The sequence below is a fragment of the Oncorhynchus mykiss genome, chromosome 21 (genome assembly GCF_057628025.1).
Source record: "Oncorhynchus mykiss isolate SJ-2025 chromosome 21, ASM5762802v1, whole genome shotgun sequence".
Classification (NCBI taxonomy): domain Eukaryota; kingdom Metazoa; phylum Chordata; class Actinopteri; order Salmoniformes; family Salmonidae; genus Oncorhynchus; species Oncorhynchus mykiss.
This window is the reverse complement of record NC_143042.1, coordinates 13,266,947-13,282,165: the sequence shown is the minus strand read 5'-3', so window position 1 is coordinate 13,282,165 and position 15,219 is coordinate 13,266,947. Positions and strand designations below refer to the sequence as shown.

At 43.4% G+C, this 15,219-nt stretch overlaps 1 protein-coding gene across 5 annotated transcripts in view; it reads left to right on the top strand.

Annotated features, from left to right (window-relative positions):
• The window catches only part of LOC110500007 (PRKC apoptosis WT1 regulator protein), a 79,770-nt gene extending 65,107 nt beyond the window's left edge, over nucleotides 1–14,663 (top strand). For 2 of the 5 annotated variants that reach the window (XM_021577107.3, XM_090213831.1), the window contains 4 exons: nucleotides 1,842–1,876; nucleotides 4,153–4,276; nucleotides 7,837–7,941; nucleotides 11,554–14,663. In XM_021577107.3, the coding sequence (XP_021432782.2) occupies nucleotides 1,842–1,876; nucleotides 4,153–4,276; nucleotides 7,837–7,941; nucleotides 11,554–11,640 (351 nt within the window). In that variant the 3' untranslated portion in view covers nucleotides 11,641–14,663. Of the gene's footprint in view, nucleotides 1–180; nucleotides 1,877–4,149; nucleotides 4,277–7,836; nucleotides 7,942–11,553 lie in introns of all 5 variants that reach the window. The other 3 variants (XM_021577106.3, XM_090213830.1, XR_016490176.1) reach the window with 2 other exon arrangements.
• Nucleotides 14,664–15,219: the final 556 nt, after the last annotated feature.

Here is a 15,219-nt window from a genome sequence, read left to right as displayed (position 1 = left end):
TTAAGCAATTCACATCCCATCATGCTTAGGTTTATGTCTAAAAATGCCCAGTTGCCCATTATTTTGGCTACTATGGCTAGAAGAAGAGATCTCAGTGACTTTGAAAGAGGGGTCTCAAAGAAGCATAGAGAATTTAAAGGGTGTGTGTGTGTGTGTGTGTGTGTGTCTGTCTGTCACCAGATCTCAACCCAATTGAACACTTATGGGAGATTCTGGAGGGGCGCCTGAGACAATGTTTTCCACCACCATCAACAAAACACCAAATGATGGAATGTCCCGTGGAAGAATCGTGTTGCATCCCTCCAATAGAGTCCCAGACACTTGTAGAATCTACGCCAAGGCGAATTGATGCTGTTCTGGCGGCTCGAGGGTGACCCAACACCCTATTAACACAATTTATGTTGACGTTTCCTTTATTTTGGCAGTTACCTGTATGTGGCTGGTGTACACGGAATGCATTATTTAGTGTTTCTCATACTAACACAAGGTGAAAAACAACAGTTGACAGTAAAGTCCTGTGTCAGTCAGTGCCTCTTTCATAAAGCTATCAGCAGTGTTTCCACCATAGAGGAGGATATAAGCATAATCATCCCAAAGCCCAAGGACATGAATAGATTGATATCGAAAGCCAGAGCCTCTAGGAACAACTGTAGTCAATTCATAAAACATAGTACTTTACACACTACACTTACAGATTTGCATTTAGACAACCATTTGAAGTGCTCTGTGGAAGTTCTGTACCATACAAAATTATTTTGATTTCTCTATAGCAAGAAACCTACGTCTTATGTATTTGAAGCCCTAAAGCCTCTGAGTAAGTGTGATTCCTTTGAAGTTCTTCCAGAGTTTTATTAAGGGGCCTTTCTGGTTCTACTGTCAGGGAGACGGCTACAGTAGGGACTAAGGTCCACCACCGGCACCAACTAAACCACACTCTCTGATCGAGTGGAGGAGAGGCAGAGATCCTCAAGCACACCAGAAGAGTTTCACTGTTCAGGGCCTGAGGGGATGAATAGATATCCATCCGTAGTGTGTATGCATCTCTGGTCCTGACCTTTTTTTGTGTGTTTTTTTAACGCAATTTTTGTACCATAGGGGATCAGTGGGGGCCTCGCCAATGTATGGACCTTTAACTCTAAGATTATACTAGAATGGGAAACATGATTAACGTGTGCACCTCGCGTTACACAACTGATTGTATTCATGGTGCAACTGGAGGCTGTGTGGTGATAGGTAAGCTATTAGATTCAGAGGAGCTATCTATATCAGTTCAGCAGTAGAGGTTCAATAAGGTTTATACACAACCTACAGGCTTTCTGGAATAGCTACTCCTGATGATTCTCTGCTGATGATGACGCAATGCTATTTTGTTGTCGTGTCTCTGTTGCACACAACCACCTGCCCCTGGACTGTATGTGTGTGAGCGTAGGTGTGCGTCTGTACGTCTGTCTGCGCGTGTGTTTTTGTCTGCACCCAAGGCAGATTCATGAGGAAAGGTGGGCTTTGTGTCAGGCAGTGAGCTTTTCAAGCTGATTATTTTAAGTCTCCTCTGTGAATTTCACAATCTGGCCACAAGTGTTGAATACGAAAATGCTGACTAAACAGTTTCATAACTCAAGCTACAGATCATCAATTTCCTGCGGCATAGTATTCATCCTAACAAACTCTGATGTGTATGATAGACTTCCCTTGCCTTTGTTCATGTATTCCTTAGCAATTAGAAATGGCCCTCCCCCTGACACAGCCCACCAGTATGTAATATACTTGTACAAAAGAACCCTGGGCCTTTTTGTTGTCTGAGTATCCTTTTCCTCTGACATGGCTCTCCTTTGTTTTCCTAGGATACTCCAAGATCCGGGAGTGGCCACCACCAGAGGTGAGAAACCTTCCATATTACTTCTGTTGAGAATGAGGGCGTGTATTATTGTTTCTGGTATGGTGGGAGGGAAGGTGGTGATTAAGTGAAGAAACAGAGCACCTGGAAGACCAGGAAGAGAAGGCAGCAGTTTAGGTCATTAATTACCATAGCAGATGACCTTGCATGTACTTAAATAGATTTAAAAGTTTCACAATTGAAAATGTCCTCTGTGTTTACGGTGCCTGTCAAAGCATTTAGTTCCAGTTTTTGATATCAATGCATCAGAAATGACAGCACAGCTTAACTCACCAGGTGTCTTCTCGTACAGGGTTTCCCAACCTCGGTCCTGGGGCCTACCCTAATTCAAGTAAGCTTCGATTATTTGAATCAGCTGTGTACTTAGGGGGGGCCCCAGGACCGAGTCTGGGAAAACCTGCTCTAGTAGTTGACTGTACGACAACAACAGGCGTGTTGTTCAGACTATCGTTTGCAGGCGATGCAACGTTGACCTGACATGAGGGCATATCAAGCCGATCCGATGTCTTGATAAGGGGTTGAAGTTCAATCAAGGTCGGAAACAGTTGTTGCTGATTACAGCTGGCATCCTCTTTATACCACACACTTACTATGATTGACTTATCGGAGCACACAAGAGCCAATTAATCCACACCAAGTCAGTATATTTCTTGCTTATGGTGTGGCCATTGACACCTCGGTTTTTCTGGACACCACACTGCTAAATTCCCAACCACCATTTGGACATTATTTTCCACTATTTGCATAAGGACAATCGTCATCAAATTGTTAAGTTCTGTGTGATCCCGGCCAAGTTCACACCGGCTGACGCTCCCAATCTGGCCCAGTAAAGATATTATCCTCCTGTGATTGGCTGGCCTCCACTGTCGGATGGTCCAGTGTTGTGGAGTGGAGTGGCTGCCAGGTGGGCGCCACAAGATGGCTGAGAGATTGGACAACCCTGTCTCTGTGAACGCGCCAACAAAACTATACAACAGGCTGCTAATGCATTCACACCATCCTCTCTCACTACACTATCATTATGGTCAAAATGGGCTATTATAGCGATCAGCCTGTTGCTGGTTGTCAGTCTTTGGAGATAGTTTATGACTTTAAGATGGATGGGCCTTCTTTGTTCCCCTGGGCTCTGCTAGCAGACCACACCAGGCATCTCAGTGCTTGTTGTGTGTGGCCATTGGGTTACTACTCTGTTATTGGCTCTGCCTCTCCTATCCAACCCCCACCTGCTGAGACCTCCAGGAGTGGATCATTGCCTCTGCCTGTCTCCTGTGTGCTCTCTGCGGGGCGCTAATGGACCAGATGGGGTAATTAGCACTGAGGACATGGCTGTTTAGACTGGGTGCCTGGCAGATGCTGCAAGCCCTAGAGACAGAGGGATGTAGAGAGAGCGAGAACGTGTGTGTGTGTTTGCATCTACAAGGGAAGAGTGGCCTCGAAGACCCTCAGCAATATATATATCTTGGCGTAGGCAAGTGCCATGGAGAGCATTTCAAGGACTTTATATCAAAAGCAATGGGCACAACACTCTTTAGTTCTGAAAAGAGTGAAAATAATCTCTGTGGGCTCAGCCTCTGAGTTACTGAGGAAGTAAATGTCAAATAGCCCCAAAAAACGGCATTATTATCTGAGTGTTTTTATTATGAGTGGTGGCGCCTCCTGGCTAAAAAAAGAGATGGAAGGGGAGATGGGTCTGATTTCTGTGTGTGTGTGGGGGGAGAGCGAGAGGTTTATGTTCCTCACTAGCTGCAGACCATGGACCCCGTAGCACCTCTCTTCACTAGCCGATGAATAGGGACTCTTTGTTTGCTAATGACATGAAGTGGATTTTTGCAGGGCGCTCTTTACACATCTCAGCGTTCAAGATGGTCATATTGAAATTGTCTCGTATTCAGAATCCATTCTTCGCCCTTTGAAATAGAATATTTTATGTCATAATGGAATAAAAGGTAAAAAAGCATCAAAGGTATAAGTACTTGTTCTCCTCACACTTAAGACTGACCATTAGAGCTGTATTGTGTGTTCAGCAGGCTCTGAGTCATACGCTGCAACAGCTTTTCAGTTTTTATGTGAGGCTTTTGAATGTCAGGGAACTTTCAAAAGGTTTACACGTTGTTTATTGGATTTACTTCACAAACTACGTGTGCGTGTGCGCATTGTGCACATGTACCGTGCCCAGTTCTATTGTTGACATGAGTCAGTGTTGAAAGCATGGACATTGGTGTTGGTCAGAAGTATTGATGTGTGTGTTGTGGCAGCAGCAGCTCTGGAGGTCCTGGTTCTGAGGAGGCGGCGGGGGGGAACAGTCGACACCGCCACGGCAACCGCCACGGCAACGCCGCCGCACCCGGAGGACTGGAGAGGAGGATGGAGGAACTGGAAAAGGTATTCAAAATTAGGCTTGCTCTACCATTCCCCCAGAAGTGTGCACTCGGTCACACCCCCTCAGGGATTGAACACATTGGATTAGTGCGAGCAAGCATAGCTGGGGGAAGGATCTGCATTAGGCCTATCGTTCACTAGTTGACAACTGAATTTCAACGCAGGTCTATCCAGCATCACTATCCAATGTTTTTATTTTATTTAATCTTTATTTAACCAGGTAGGCTAGTTGAGAACAAGTTCTCATTTACAACTGCGACCTGGCCAAGAATAAAGCAAAGCAGTTTGACACATACAACAACAGAGTTACACTGGTGAAATACAGTGGGGCAAAAAAGTATTTAGTCAGCCACCAATTGTGCAAATTCTCCCACTTAAAAAGACGAGAGAGGCCTGTAATTTTCATCATAGGTACACTTCAACTATGACAGGTACACTTCAACTAAATCCAGAAAATCACATTGTAGGATTTTTAATGAATTTATTTGCAATTGATGGTGGAAAATAAGTATTTGGTCAATAACAAAAGTTTATCTCAATACTTTGTTATATACCCTTTGTTGGCAATGACAGAGGTCAAACGTTTTCTGTAAGTCTTCACAAGGTTTTCACACACTGTTGCTGGTATTTTGGCCCATTCTTCCATGCAGATCTCCTCTAGAGCAGTGATGTTTTGGGGCTGTTTCTGGGCAACATGGACTTTCAACTCCCTCCAAAGATTTTCTATGGGGTTGAGATTTGGAGACTGGCTAGGCCACTCCAGGACCTTGAAATGCTTCTTACGAAGCCACTCCTTCGTTGCCCGGGCGGTGTGTTTGGGATCATTGTCATGCTGAAAGACCCAGCCACGTTTCATCTTCAATGCCCTTGCTGATGGAAGGAAGTTTTCACTCAAAATCTCACGATACATGGCTCCACTCATTCTTTCCTTTACACGGATCAGTCGTCCTGGTCCCTTTGCAGAAAAACAGCCCCAAAGCATGATGTTTCCATCCCCATGCTTCACAGTAGGTATGGTGTTCTTTGGATGCAACTCAGCATTCTTTGTCCTCCAAACACAACGAGTTGAGTTTTTACCAAAAACGTATATTTTGGTTTCATCTGACCATATGACATTCTCCCAATCTTCTTCTGGATCATCCAAATGCTCTCTAGCAAACTTCAGACGGGCCTGGACTGGCTTAAGCAGGGGGACACGTCTGGCACTGCAGGATTTGAGTCCCTGGCGGCGTAGTGTGTTACTGATGGTAGGCTTTGTTACTTTGGTCCCAGCTCTCTGCAGGTCATTCACTTTGCTCACCGTTCTTGTGATCATTTTGACCCCACGGGGTGAGAACTTGCGTGGAGCCCCAGATCGAGGGAGATTATCAGTGGTCTTGTATGTCTTCCATTTCCTAATAATTGCTCCCACATTTGATTTCTTCAAACCAAGCTGCTTACCTATTGCAGATTCAGTCTTCCCAGCTTGGTGCAGGTCTACAATTTTATTTCTGGTGTCCTTTGACAGCTCTTTGGTCTCGGCCATAGTGGAGTTTGGAGTGTGACTGTTTGAGGTTGTGGACAGGTGTCTTTTATACTGATAACAAGTTCAAACAGGTGCCATTAATACAGGTAACGAGTGGAGGACAGAGGAGCCTCTTAAAGAAGTTACAGGTCTGTGAGAGCCAGAAATCTTGCTTGTTTGTAGGTGACCAAATACTTATTTTCCACCATAATTTGCAAATAAATTCATAAAAAAATCCTACAATGTGATTTTCTGGATTTTTTTCCCTCATTTTGTCTGTCATAGTTGAAGTGTTCCTATGATGAAAATTACAGGCCTCTCTTTTTAAGTGGGAGAACTTGCACAATTGGTGGCTGACTAAATACTTTTTTGCCCCACTGTATACCTGCTAGAGCACGTGCTACAGGTGGGTGCTGCTATGGTGACCAGTGAGCTGAGATAAGGCGGGTCTTCACCTAGCAGAGACTTGTAGATGACCTGGAGCCATTGGGTTTGGCGACGAGTATGAAGTGATGACCAACCAACGAGAGCGTACAGGTCGCAATGGTGGGCAGTATATGGGGCTTTGGTGACAAAACGGATGGCACTGTGATAGACAGCGTCCCAATTTGCTGAGTAGAGTGTTAGAGGCTATTTTGTAAATTACATCGCCCGAAGTCAAGGATCGGTAGGATAGTCAGTTTTACGAGGGTATGTTTGGCAGCATGAGGGACGGATGCTTTGTTGCAAAATAGAATGCTGATTCTAGATTTAATTTGGGATTGGAGATGCTTAATGTTTATGTGACTGTGATGTTTGAAATATTAAAATACGACATGTCTTTGTTGATTATTTCAGAATTACTGTTACGCTTCTTGGCACATTTGACATTTTATTGTAGGTATTTGATATCCTTCCTGTCTACTGCTATTTCTATATCCATCTCACATTTCCTGAAAGCCCTGTGTTGTCTGTCTGTGGTTGTCTGTCTGTCTGTGTGTGTGTGTCTGTCTGTGTGTGTGTCTGTCTGTGTGTGTGTCTGTCTGTGTTGTCTGTCTGTGTGTGTCTGTCTCTGTCACAGGGGCAGAGATACTTTGATAGCAGCAGGGCCTGGGGAGAGGTGACCTATAATTGTTTTTAAAGCATCTATCAGCATCCTGATAAATCTTGAGGATTTATTTTTAAAAGATGAATTCCTCTCGGGATCGTTTGAGCGGCTGCCCAGTCTGGCCTCGCTGTTCGTCTTCAGTCAGATGTCGCCCTTCCTATAATCCTGGCGGCAATAACTCCTCTGCGTTCAGTCAGAGAATGTATTTTACTGGAGTTAGGGAGAGGTGTTCTCTCTTCCCCAACACTCTGTACTCCCTCTCAATCACTTTTTAGATTCTCAATCCTGTCCAGTCCATTTCTAAAAGAAAAACTACTGCTTTCACTTGCCACGATGCCTGTAAATTAAGAGTTTGCACATCACTGGCGAGTTCGAGAGAACAGTCGGTGCACTATAGTTTTGTATTGATTTCAGCAAGTTCTGTCGCTGGTCTCAGGCTTGTTGTTTAAATGCAGTAGATTTCATAGCTTTATACAGCATTGACAAATGTGCAGTGTTCTTGATTGCTTTGAGTATCGCATTGTAGTGTCATTCATCATGATTTTGATGTCATTCATCATGATAACGAAAGTATTACTTTCAACCTTCAGTTACCCATGTAACTCGGGTAACCCTCCATAAAATAACATTTATCTTCCGCGTCCTGAAGATTTATGGTTGCCACGGTATGGACATCGTGCTACATTCATTATGTTTGATTGTTTCCCCGTTGCTCTATGGGTTTCCATGGAAACCAGTTCACGCTTAACTTTGTTTTTACTACAGATAAGTTGGAGAGGCAGATTCCTGGCGAGCCTTCATTTAGCAGCGTAAAGATCAACGTCAAGCGTGACCACATGTCCACACGGCTAAGGCTTCTATATTTGTTCTCTGTCTCTCTGACTCCGTCTGTCTCTGTGTGTGTGTGGACCGTACCAAAGTGCTGCAGTATGTGTTCTAACGTTAAAGAGCTCTTCGTCCCTTCTTCCTCAGGAGCTGGCCAGACAGAGGCAGGAGTACGGGCAGCTGCTGAAAGCCCACCAGGATAAAGATGACCTAATTGGAAAGCTGAAGGAGGAGATTGACTTGCTTAATAGAGTGAGTGTTGGAGAGGGTTCTCCCAGGGTTGAGAAGGTAGAGTTGGGCAAGGCTGGGGGGTGTTGGAGACAGTCATTCAGGGTTGAGAGGGTAGAGGTGGGCTAGGGTGGGGAGTGTTGGGGAGGGTCACCCAGGGTTGAGAGGGTAGAGGTGGGCTAGGGTGGGGAGCGTTGGGGAGGGTCACCCAGGGTTGAGGGGGTAGAGGTGAGCTAAGGTGGGTAGCCACTAAGGCACTGAGAGTTAAGTCATTTACAGGTATTTTGAAGAGGTTACTATACAGATGTTAGCGCAACAAGGCTAGATCTACTTTCACAATTATTAGTAATTAATAGTATGCTCCTTAAATTATAACGTGTGATATGTATGGTTCCCTTCTAGTCTAGAACACAGGTATAGTAATGTATCTACGTGTTGTTTTCTTTACCAGTAATCCTTTGATGGACAACTCTGTCTTGCCACGTCTAACTATGCAGAAATTCTAATAGTTTTCTTAATTTCAGTTTGTGACAACTGGCAAGTATAGTGTAGAGAATCATTGTACCATTTAAGCTGTTGGGAAATATATTGTCCATAACCCAAAATATTGTATTTTCATTTGCTTAAAGCTGGTGTACAAAACTAAAAGTAAAAAATGTAACATAAGGGAAGCATATAAATAGCACACATTGAACAGATCTACCACTTCTTAGACTTGCTTTCAATGAGTGACTGATCTATAACACCCTTTTCTATGTGAATCTTATTATAGTTTCTCTTATTTGTCAGTTGAAAGCTTGTCATTTTTAGTAACTGTGCACTGCAGAGGAAACTTGGAGATATTCAGTCTCTCACAGCTGTGTTGAGTGAAGCTGAGGACTAAATAGAACCGATTGCCAAATTACCACGTCGCTATCTGCAGGCAATCAGCTTGATATTGTGAAGCTGCTTCTCGGATAAGCAGAAGATTACAATTATCCAGCGTTTGCAAGGATTAACACTCGCACAGGCACCCCCCAAAAGTGATTTTCTCATGTTCTCTCTCACTCTATTTATCTCCCGTACCCCAACCTCTGAACTGGATCTGATTTTGGTATTTTATCAACATTTTAAACTCATTGTCAACCGCACGGGTCGTAACCCCATCCGGTTTTGGTCTACAGAGCCTGAAGTAAACGATATGCAGACCTGTTCAAGGTGCAGAGCTCTTCAGTTCCACTCCCCTGCACCCCTTGGCAGTTTGGAGAAATAACTTTTGAGTTTCGCTGTGTGTCTCCTAACTTAAAACAGCTGCTCTTTTCAAAACATGACATTTTCCCTTCCCTGACAGTCTATTGGATCTAGTCTTAAGAAAACACTAGGCCCCTGCTATAAGTCAAGAGTCCTTATGCCAATCAACATCCTACACACTGGTCAAGAGACACCCGTCTAGTGTGGAGTACAACTCTGATTTCAATCATCCCTTGAGATGTAACGTGACTTATAACCACTAGGGTTATCAGCCTGTAATTAGTTTGTCATTAGTCAAGAGTTACTAAATCTCCACTCCGGTCTGCTCCTGAATGTTATGTGACCATTTAGTAGTCCACGCATTAGGCTAAATCCACAGACTCTGAATTTAAAGAGACAGCTGTGTCTCATGTGCCTCTTTCTCTAGAGACCAATTATATTACTTCTCCTTGGCACTAGGGAGTCAGATCTGTGACAGCCTACAGGCAAATACCCCACACCCTGTCTCCATACCTACTGTAGACCCACACTGTGTACAGAAAGGCAAAACCCCCAACCCCTTTCTCCATACCTACTATAGACCCACACTGTATACAGAGAGGCAAAACCCCCACCCCTTTTCTCCATACCTACTATAGACCCACACTGTATACAGAGACAAAACCCCCACCCCCTTTCTCCATACCTACCATAGACCCACACTGTATACAGAGAGGCAAAACTCCCACCCCCTGTCTCAATACCTACTATAGACCCACAGTGTATACAGAGAGGCAAAACCCACATCCCCTGTCTCCATACCTACTATAGACCCACACTATGCATCGAGGCAAATGCTAAGGTCCTCAGAAACACAAATTCCTCAGCATTTCTCCCAATGTTGTTATTTTGTATTTTTCTAAAGTAGATGGCATTCACTCACTTTGAATGTTTCATAGATCATTGTCTAGCTCCTGGCATTGAATATTGAGAACAGCGGGTCTCTTTGCTGTTGGTTTCATAAGAGGTCAGAGTTTCTGTTTCCTGAGTCTACAGTCTTGGGCCAGTATTCCAGTGTTCCCAGCGCTCTGAGACCATCAACAAAATCTCCCCATCGCATGACCCCTGCTCCCGTTATCTGGGTCACAGGTTTTGGCAATGTTTTTGGCATTGGGAAACCCAACAGGAGGGCTCCCAAAAGCCTTTCATCTCTGAAATATTCCAAAAGAGAGTTTGCAGCCCTCCTCAATGAGGCATTCCAATGCAAACAAGCCCCGAGTCTCCCCTGCCAACAAATACAGTTGCTGGTCAGTGTTGATTTTGGACATTTCAGGAACTTGCAAGGGTCCTCTATGCCTGGCTGTCTTTATTTTCGTCACATGTGTTCGTTAAGATAGGCTGTGGAGACTGCAGTGGCTATGAGCCTTCTGGCCATGTGGAGGAGGCCATATAACTGTTGGATCAGAGAGCCCTGATAGCATCACACGAACAGGACCTCATAAGAGGAAGTCTCCCTGTGGGAACTCTCGCCGGGGCGATAGTGATCAGAAATGTCCCTCTGAGAGGTTACTGCAAGGCCTGATGGGAAGGCAGGAGATAAGGAACAGATCCAGTGTGGCGTCTCTTTCTCGCAGCGCTTGAAGATTGAACTGTGACTCACTAGCAGAGTTTGTAGCGAAGGCTTGGATAAGGCTGAGGTGCTGGCAGACAATATGACCCCGGAGAACATCTGACTCTGGGTATTGGCTACATAGAATACAGGCTCAAGCAGGTTGCATGCAAGTTGAAGTACATGTAGATATAATCTATGTTGGGAGATCCAATGAAATGTGAATAAAGTTATTAGTCGGTTGTAACTTAAAAAGGTTAAAGTGGTATGCCGGAGGCCAGAAAAACAATGTCATGGCTATCGAGTGAATCTAGCAGCCGTCTGATGCGAAATGAGACGGCTTTTCTCCCCTTGTGTCAGAGCTCAGACAGTGAGCTGTTCTGTAGCCACACCATGTCTGTGGCTCTGTGACCTCCAGTGTTTGACTTGCAGACTACCTCGCTTTTTAAGTTTCCGACAAGTGCGGCTTAGCTAATCCTGACGGTCGCCTGTCTCTTCCGCCAGTGATGGAGGAAGCCGAAAATGAGAAGTGTCACTTTTAGATCAGCGCTTTGATGAGAGGGCGTCGCGGCAACAGGGCTCCTCATTTGTGCCTAATTGGAGCTGTTCAAGTTGAATTCGTTATTATCGAGGCAATTCTGCTGAAGGGAGACCCGTGAGGTGAAACTCTTGGTTCCACCTCTCACTCTCATCTTTCTCTAAACTGACAAGCTAACTCCTCTGAGGTAAAAATAAGGCAGATCTTGCATAATGATGGTATATGACTTCCTTTAGATCAAGCTGAAGTGGAGCTGTATCCTTTTGTTTTTGTTTTGCAGGACCTCGATGACATTGAGGATGAGAACGAGCAGCTGAAGCAGGAGAACAAAACTCTCCTGAAGGTGGTGGGCCAGCTGACTAGGTAGAACCCAACGAGCCACGGATCTCCACTTCCAAAAATAAAACAAACCACCCCCCACCCCTCCAACGGAGTGCCCCTCTCAAGGCCTTACACCCCCTGCTCTCACCCACCCCCTTCCATTTCCACCCTCGTTCCAAGTCCAGCAGCAGCATATCCTTTCTCTGTGTCGGTGGTGTCTCTGTTGTCGATGGGTGGAAGAGGACATTTTAAAAGTAGTTTGTAGATCCATTGTGTCTTAAATGCACCTTGAGCGTCCTCCCTAAGGATGCTTTTATTCAGTTCTGAGGGGAAACTGAAGCCACTGAAAGCTCTAGTCCTATTTAGATCCCATGGGGTGTCTAAATGAGGTTCTATGATGGTATATTTAATGTAAATCTCTTGTACATAGGCCATTTAGATGTGTTGTTCTTTTTGATGAATCTTAAAAAGGAAATTGAATGTACGTGGTGCATCACCGAGCACATGAGGGATGCTTTGTAGGTTTTAGGAACTAAAAGAGTTCTTGGACATTTTGACTCTAATGATCTGTAGGTATATACAGTACTTGCGTAGATTATGTGCAACCGGCTCTCTGTGCTTCTGTTTATCTGCATCATTACAGTATAAATGCATTGTCAGCTCAGAGGCCGTATTGTCCTTCAAAGCACTAAAACCTGGTCTCCATCTGCACGTGAAAGAACCGGCTCTGTGATGGAGCCTGTGTCATTTAGACCAAATTCAAAACAAAATCCCTGCTACCATCAGCCAAAGTGGGCATAATGCCTTGCATGTTACGGACGTCTTTTTTGAAAATCCATTAGTTCCATTTCCCCAAGGGGATAAAAAAAAAAAGCCTGGTGCTTTTTCTGTTTATGTCAATGCCGCTTTTACTCTCTTGTTCCAATTTATACTTGGTACATTTTAATCAGTGGGGTTGTTTCAGCTAAAACTAGGGTATGCTGGTGACATGGGTGGGGAGATAAAGTTGATGCTTTATTTACTGCGTTTCTACGCAATTTCTAACTCTAAAATGCTATTCAGAGAACAGCAAAAACCAGCAAAATTTACTCCAGTCATAATACACTAAACTGCTATTGCCTTTTAATGGTGATTGGAATGATTTTAGTAGCCTATTTTATATTGTTGGTGTTGAGCTATGATATGATGACTGCCATACTCTGCCAAACCCAATTGACGCCCTGATTTCAATCCAGGCGGTATATTTTAAACCTGAAGTCATTCAAATATATATATATCCCCATTTATAAATCATAAAAAGCTAGCAATTTGTTTTCATTTAATTCTATGCTTATTAGCCATTTCAATGTTGAAAATGAAATATTCTAGTATTGTTGATGGGGAGAGGTCTTGAGGTTACACCCCGGTAGAAATACATATGGAATCTTTTGAAATGCGTTTTACATCTGTAACTCAAGCATTTACAACTTGTTTTGTTAGCAATATTGATAGGTGTAGCTGCTCTTGGTATATAGTGAGCAAGAGTTATAGAGTAAGCTACTGCAGTGCATTTTGTTGTAACCAAATCAACTGAAGGAACATACTTTTTTGAAATGCATCTGTTTTTGATTTCTCAAGACTGTGATTTTGGCTGTGAGAAGTTCTATTACTTTACCCAGCTGTATTTAGATCTTTACATTACATACAGGGGCCCATTTTTTGTGCTGAAACAAATGTGTGGCTGTTGCATCATGTGTTCTGTAAAGCCCACTGGGTGGTAAAGATTTTAGGTTTTTAGACTTTACTGGGGGTACATCTTGATATAGAAACCCTGCTTACCTGTAGAGACGTACACACACACACACACACACACACACACAGAGCCCTTACAGGAAAAAAACACGTGGAACAATGTGTTTTTGGAACACTTCACGTGATGATGTTTCACATAACCTTTCACATTGTCATTCAAATGTGAATCTTTTGGGGGATATTTTTCACGTTAGATTTCACAGGTGATGCCCTGCAAATAAAACAAGAGTAGTTAGAACACACAAACAGTGCTTATAACATCATGTTTTCAACTGACATACTTGGCACACTTTGACATACATGATTACATTGTGTATGTTTGTTTAGACAGTAATTGTTATTCCACATGTCCTCACCTAGGATTTCAACTCACAACCTCTTTGTTCATGGCATTCTGACATACTCCTACACTTTGGACTTCAAAGTAAATCTCAGCTTTGTTAAAAGTACATATTTATCAGAGTGATTCAGGAGTAACGTTAAAACAGAATAATATGCCCCACAAACATTAGGCAACTATACAGAAAATCCTCAAATTGCTGAAATAAGTTAATTAATTAAATGATGAGAGAATAGTCACTGCTAACTAAAATAGCAGTGTAGTCGGCACTATTTTGGTAAGTGTAGAGGTGTAGGGGAACGCTACAGAGTTTGTGGCGCAGCAGAAAGATCAGTTTACTCCAAATCCAGAGGTTGTTAGTTCAAATCCCAGGTGGGGTCATATTGAAAAGTCAGTACTTAACTACCAAGTGGTCATGTCTAATGAAATCATATTGACATTGATTAAATGTTTTAGCTATTTTAGCTGAACAGCTTACCACTTACTTTAAAACTCCCATACCATGTCATTACTTTACTTATTGTCACGTTACGTCCTGATGAATGGTAACGCAAAGGTCTTGAGAACATCTTACAAACACCCTAACATGTTCCTCAATGACTAGTTCCAGTTTTGTTCCAGGGATTTTCCCCAAGGACGTTTTTAGGACATTCTTGGTATGTTGTGTCATGGTTCCCTGGAGGTTTTTGTCTAGCTCAAATGTTGTCACATGTCAAAGTTTTTCATCCCCATCCCCACATTTACTCAAATGGTGTCAAGTGTAGTTTAATGGTGTCATGTTGACATTTTGCTTCCCATGTTATGTTGTTTTACTTGTTGTCACATGAACTTCACGTGATCATGTGACATGTTTTTTTCTGTAAGGGACACCTCTTTCTCTCTCTAGGTTATGCATGTACAAAAGATGAAGTCATTTAATAAAAGTTTGATTATCTCTCTGTCGACTCGTTAGTGTTTCATTAAGGCTAATTTGATGTGATGATACGATGCCACTGAGCCGGTAATGTAATGTGACAGCGGTGGTTCAGTTGACACAATAGACACACTGTGTGCTCCCCGACCATGGTTATTCATCATCACCAATCACCTCGCAGTCTGACTGGAGAGGGACCACCCATCCCTGGCAAGCTGCGCCTCCAACACACTGTGACGCTGCACTAATACAGCAATGCCATCCAAGTCATTAGTCTCCCTCACCTTGAGAGAAGAGTGCTTCCTATCAGGACTAATGTAAAGGTAATTGTCTCATCTTCCTAGAACTGCCCCAGGGTGGGCCAGCACCATTCCTATTAGCATTTTTATAGGAAGTTGTAAGGTGCGTGTGATTTAGTAATATATTATAGGAGGCCTGAAACTATTCTGTTCATTCCTCATCCTTCCTCTAGTTTGTGAAATAATCTCCTTTTTAAACCCCCTACTTTGTCTTTTTCCCGTCTTGTTATTCACAATCTTGACAGTCTCTTCACTGCTTCTCCTCTCTGCTTAGTAAAACTA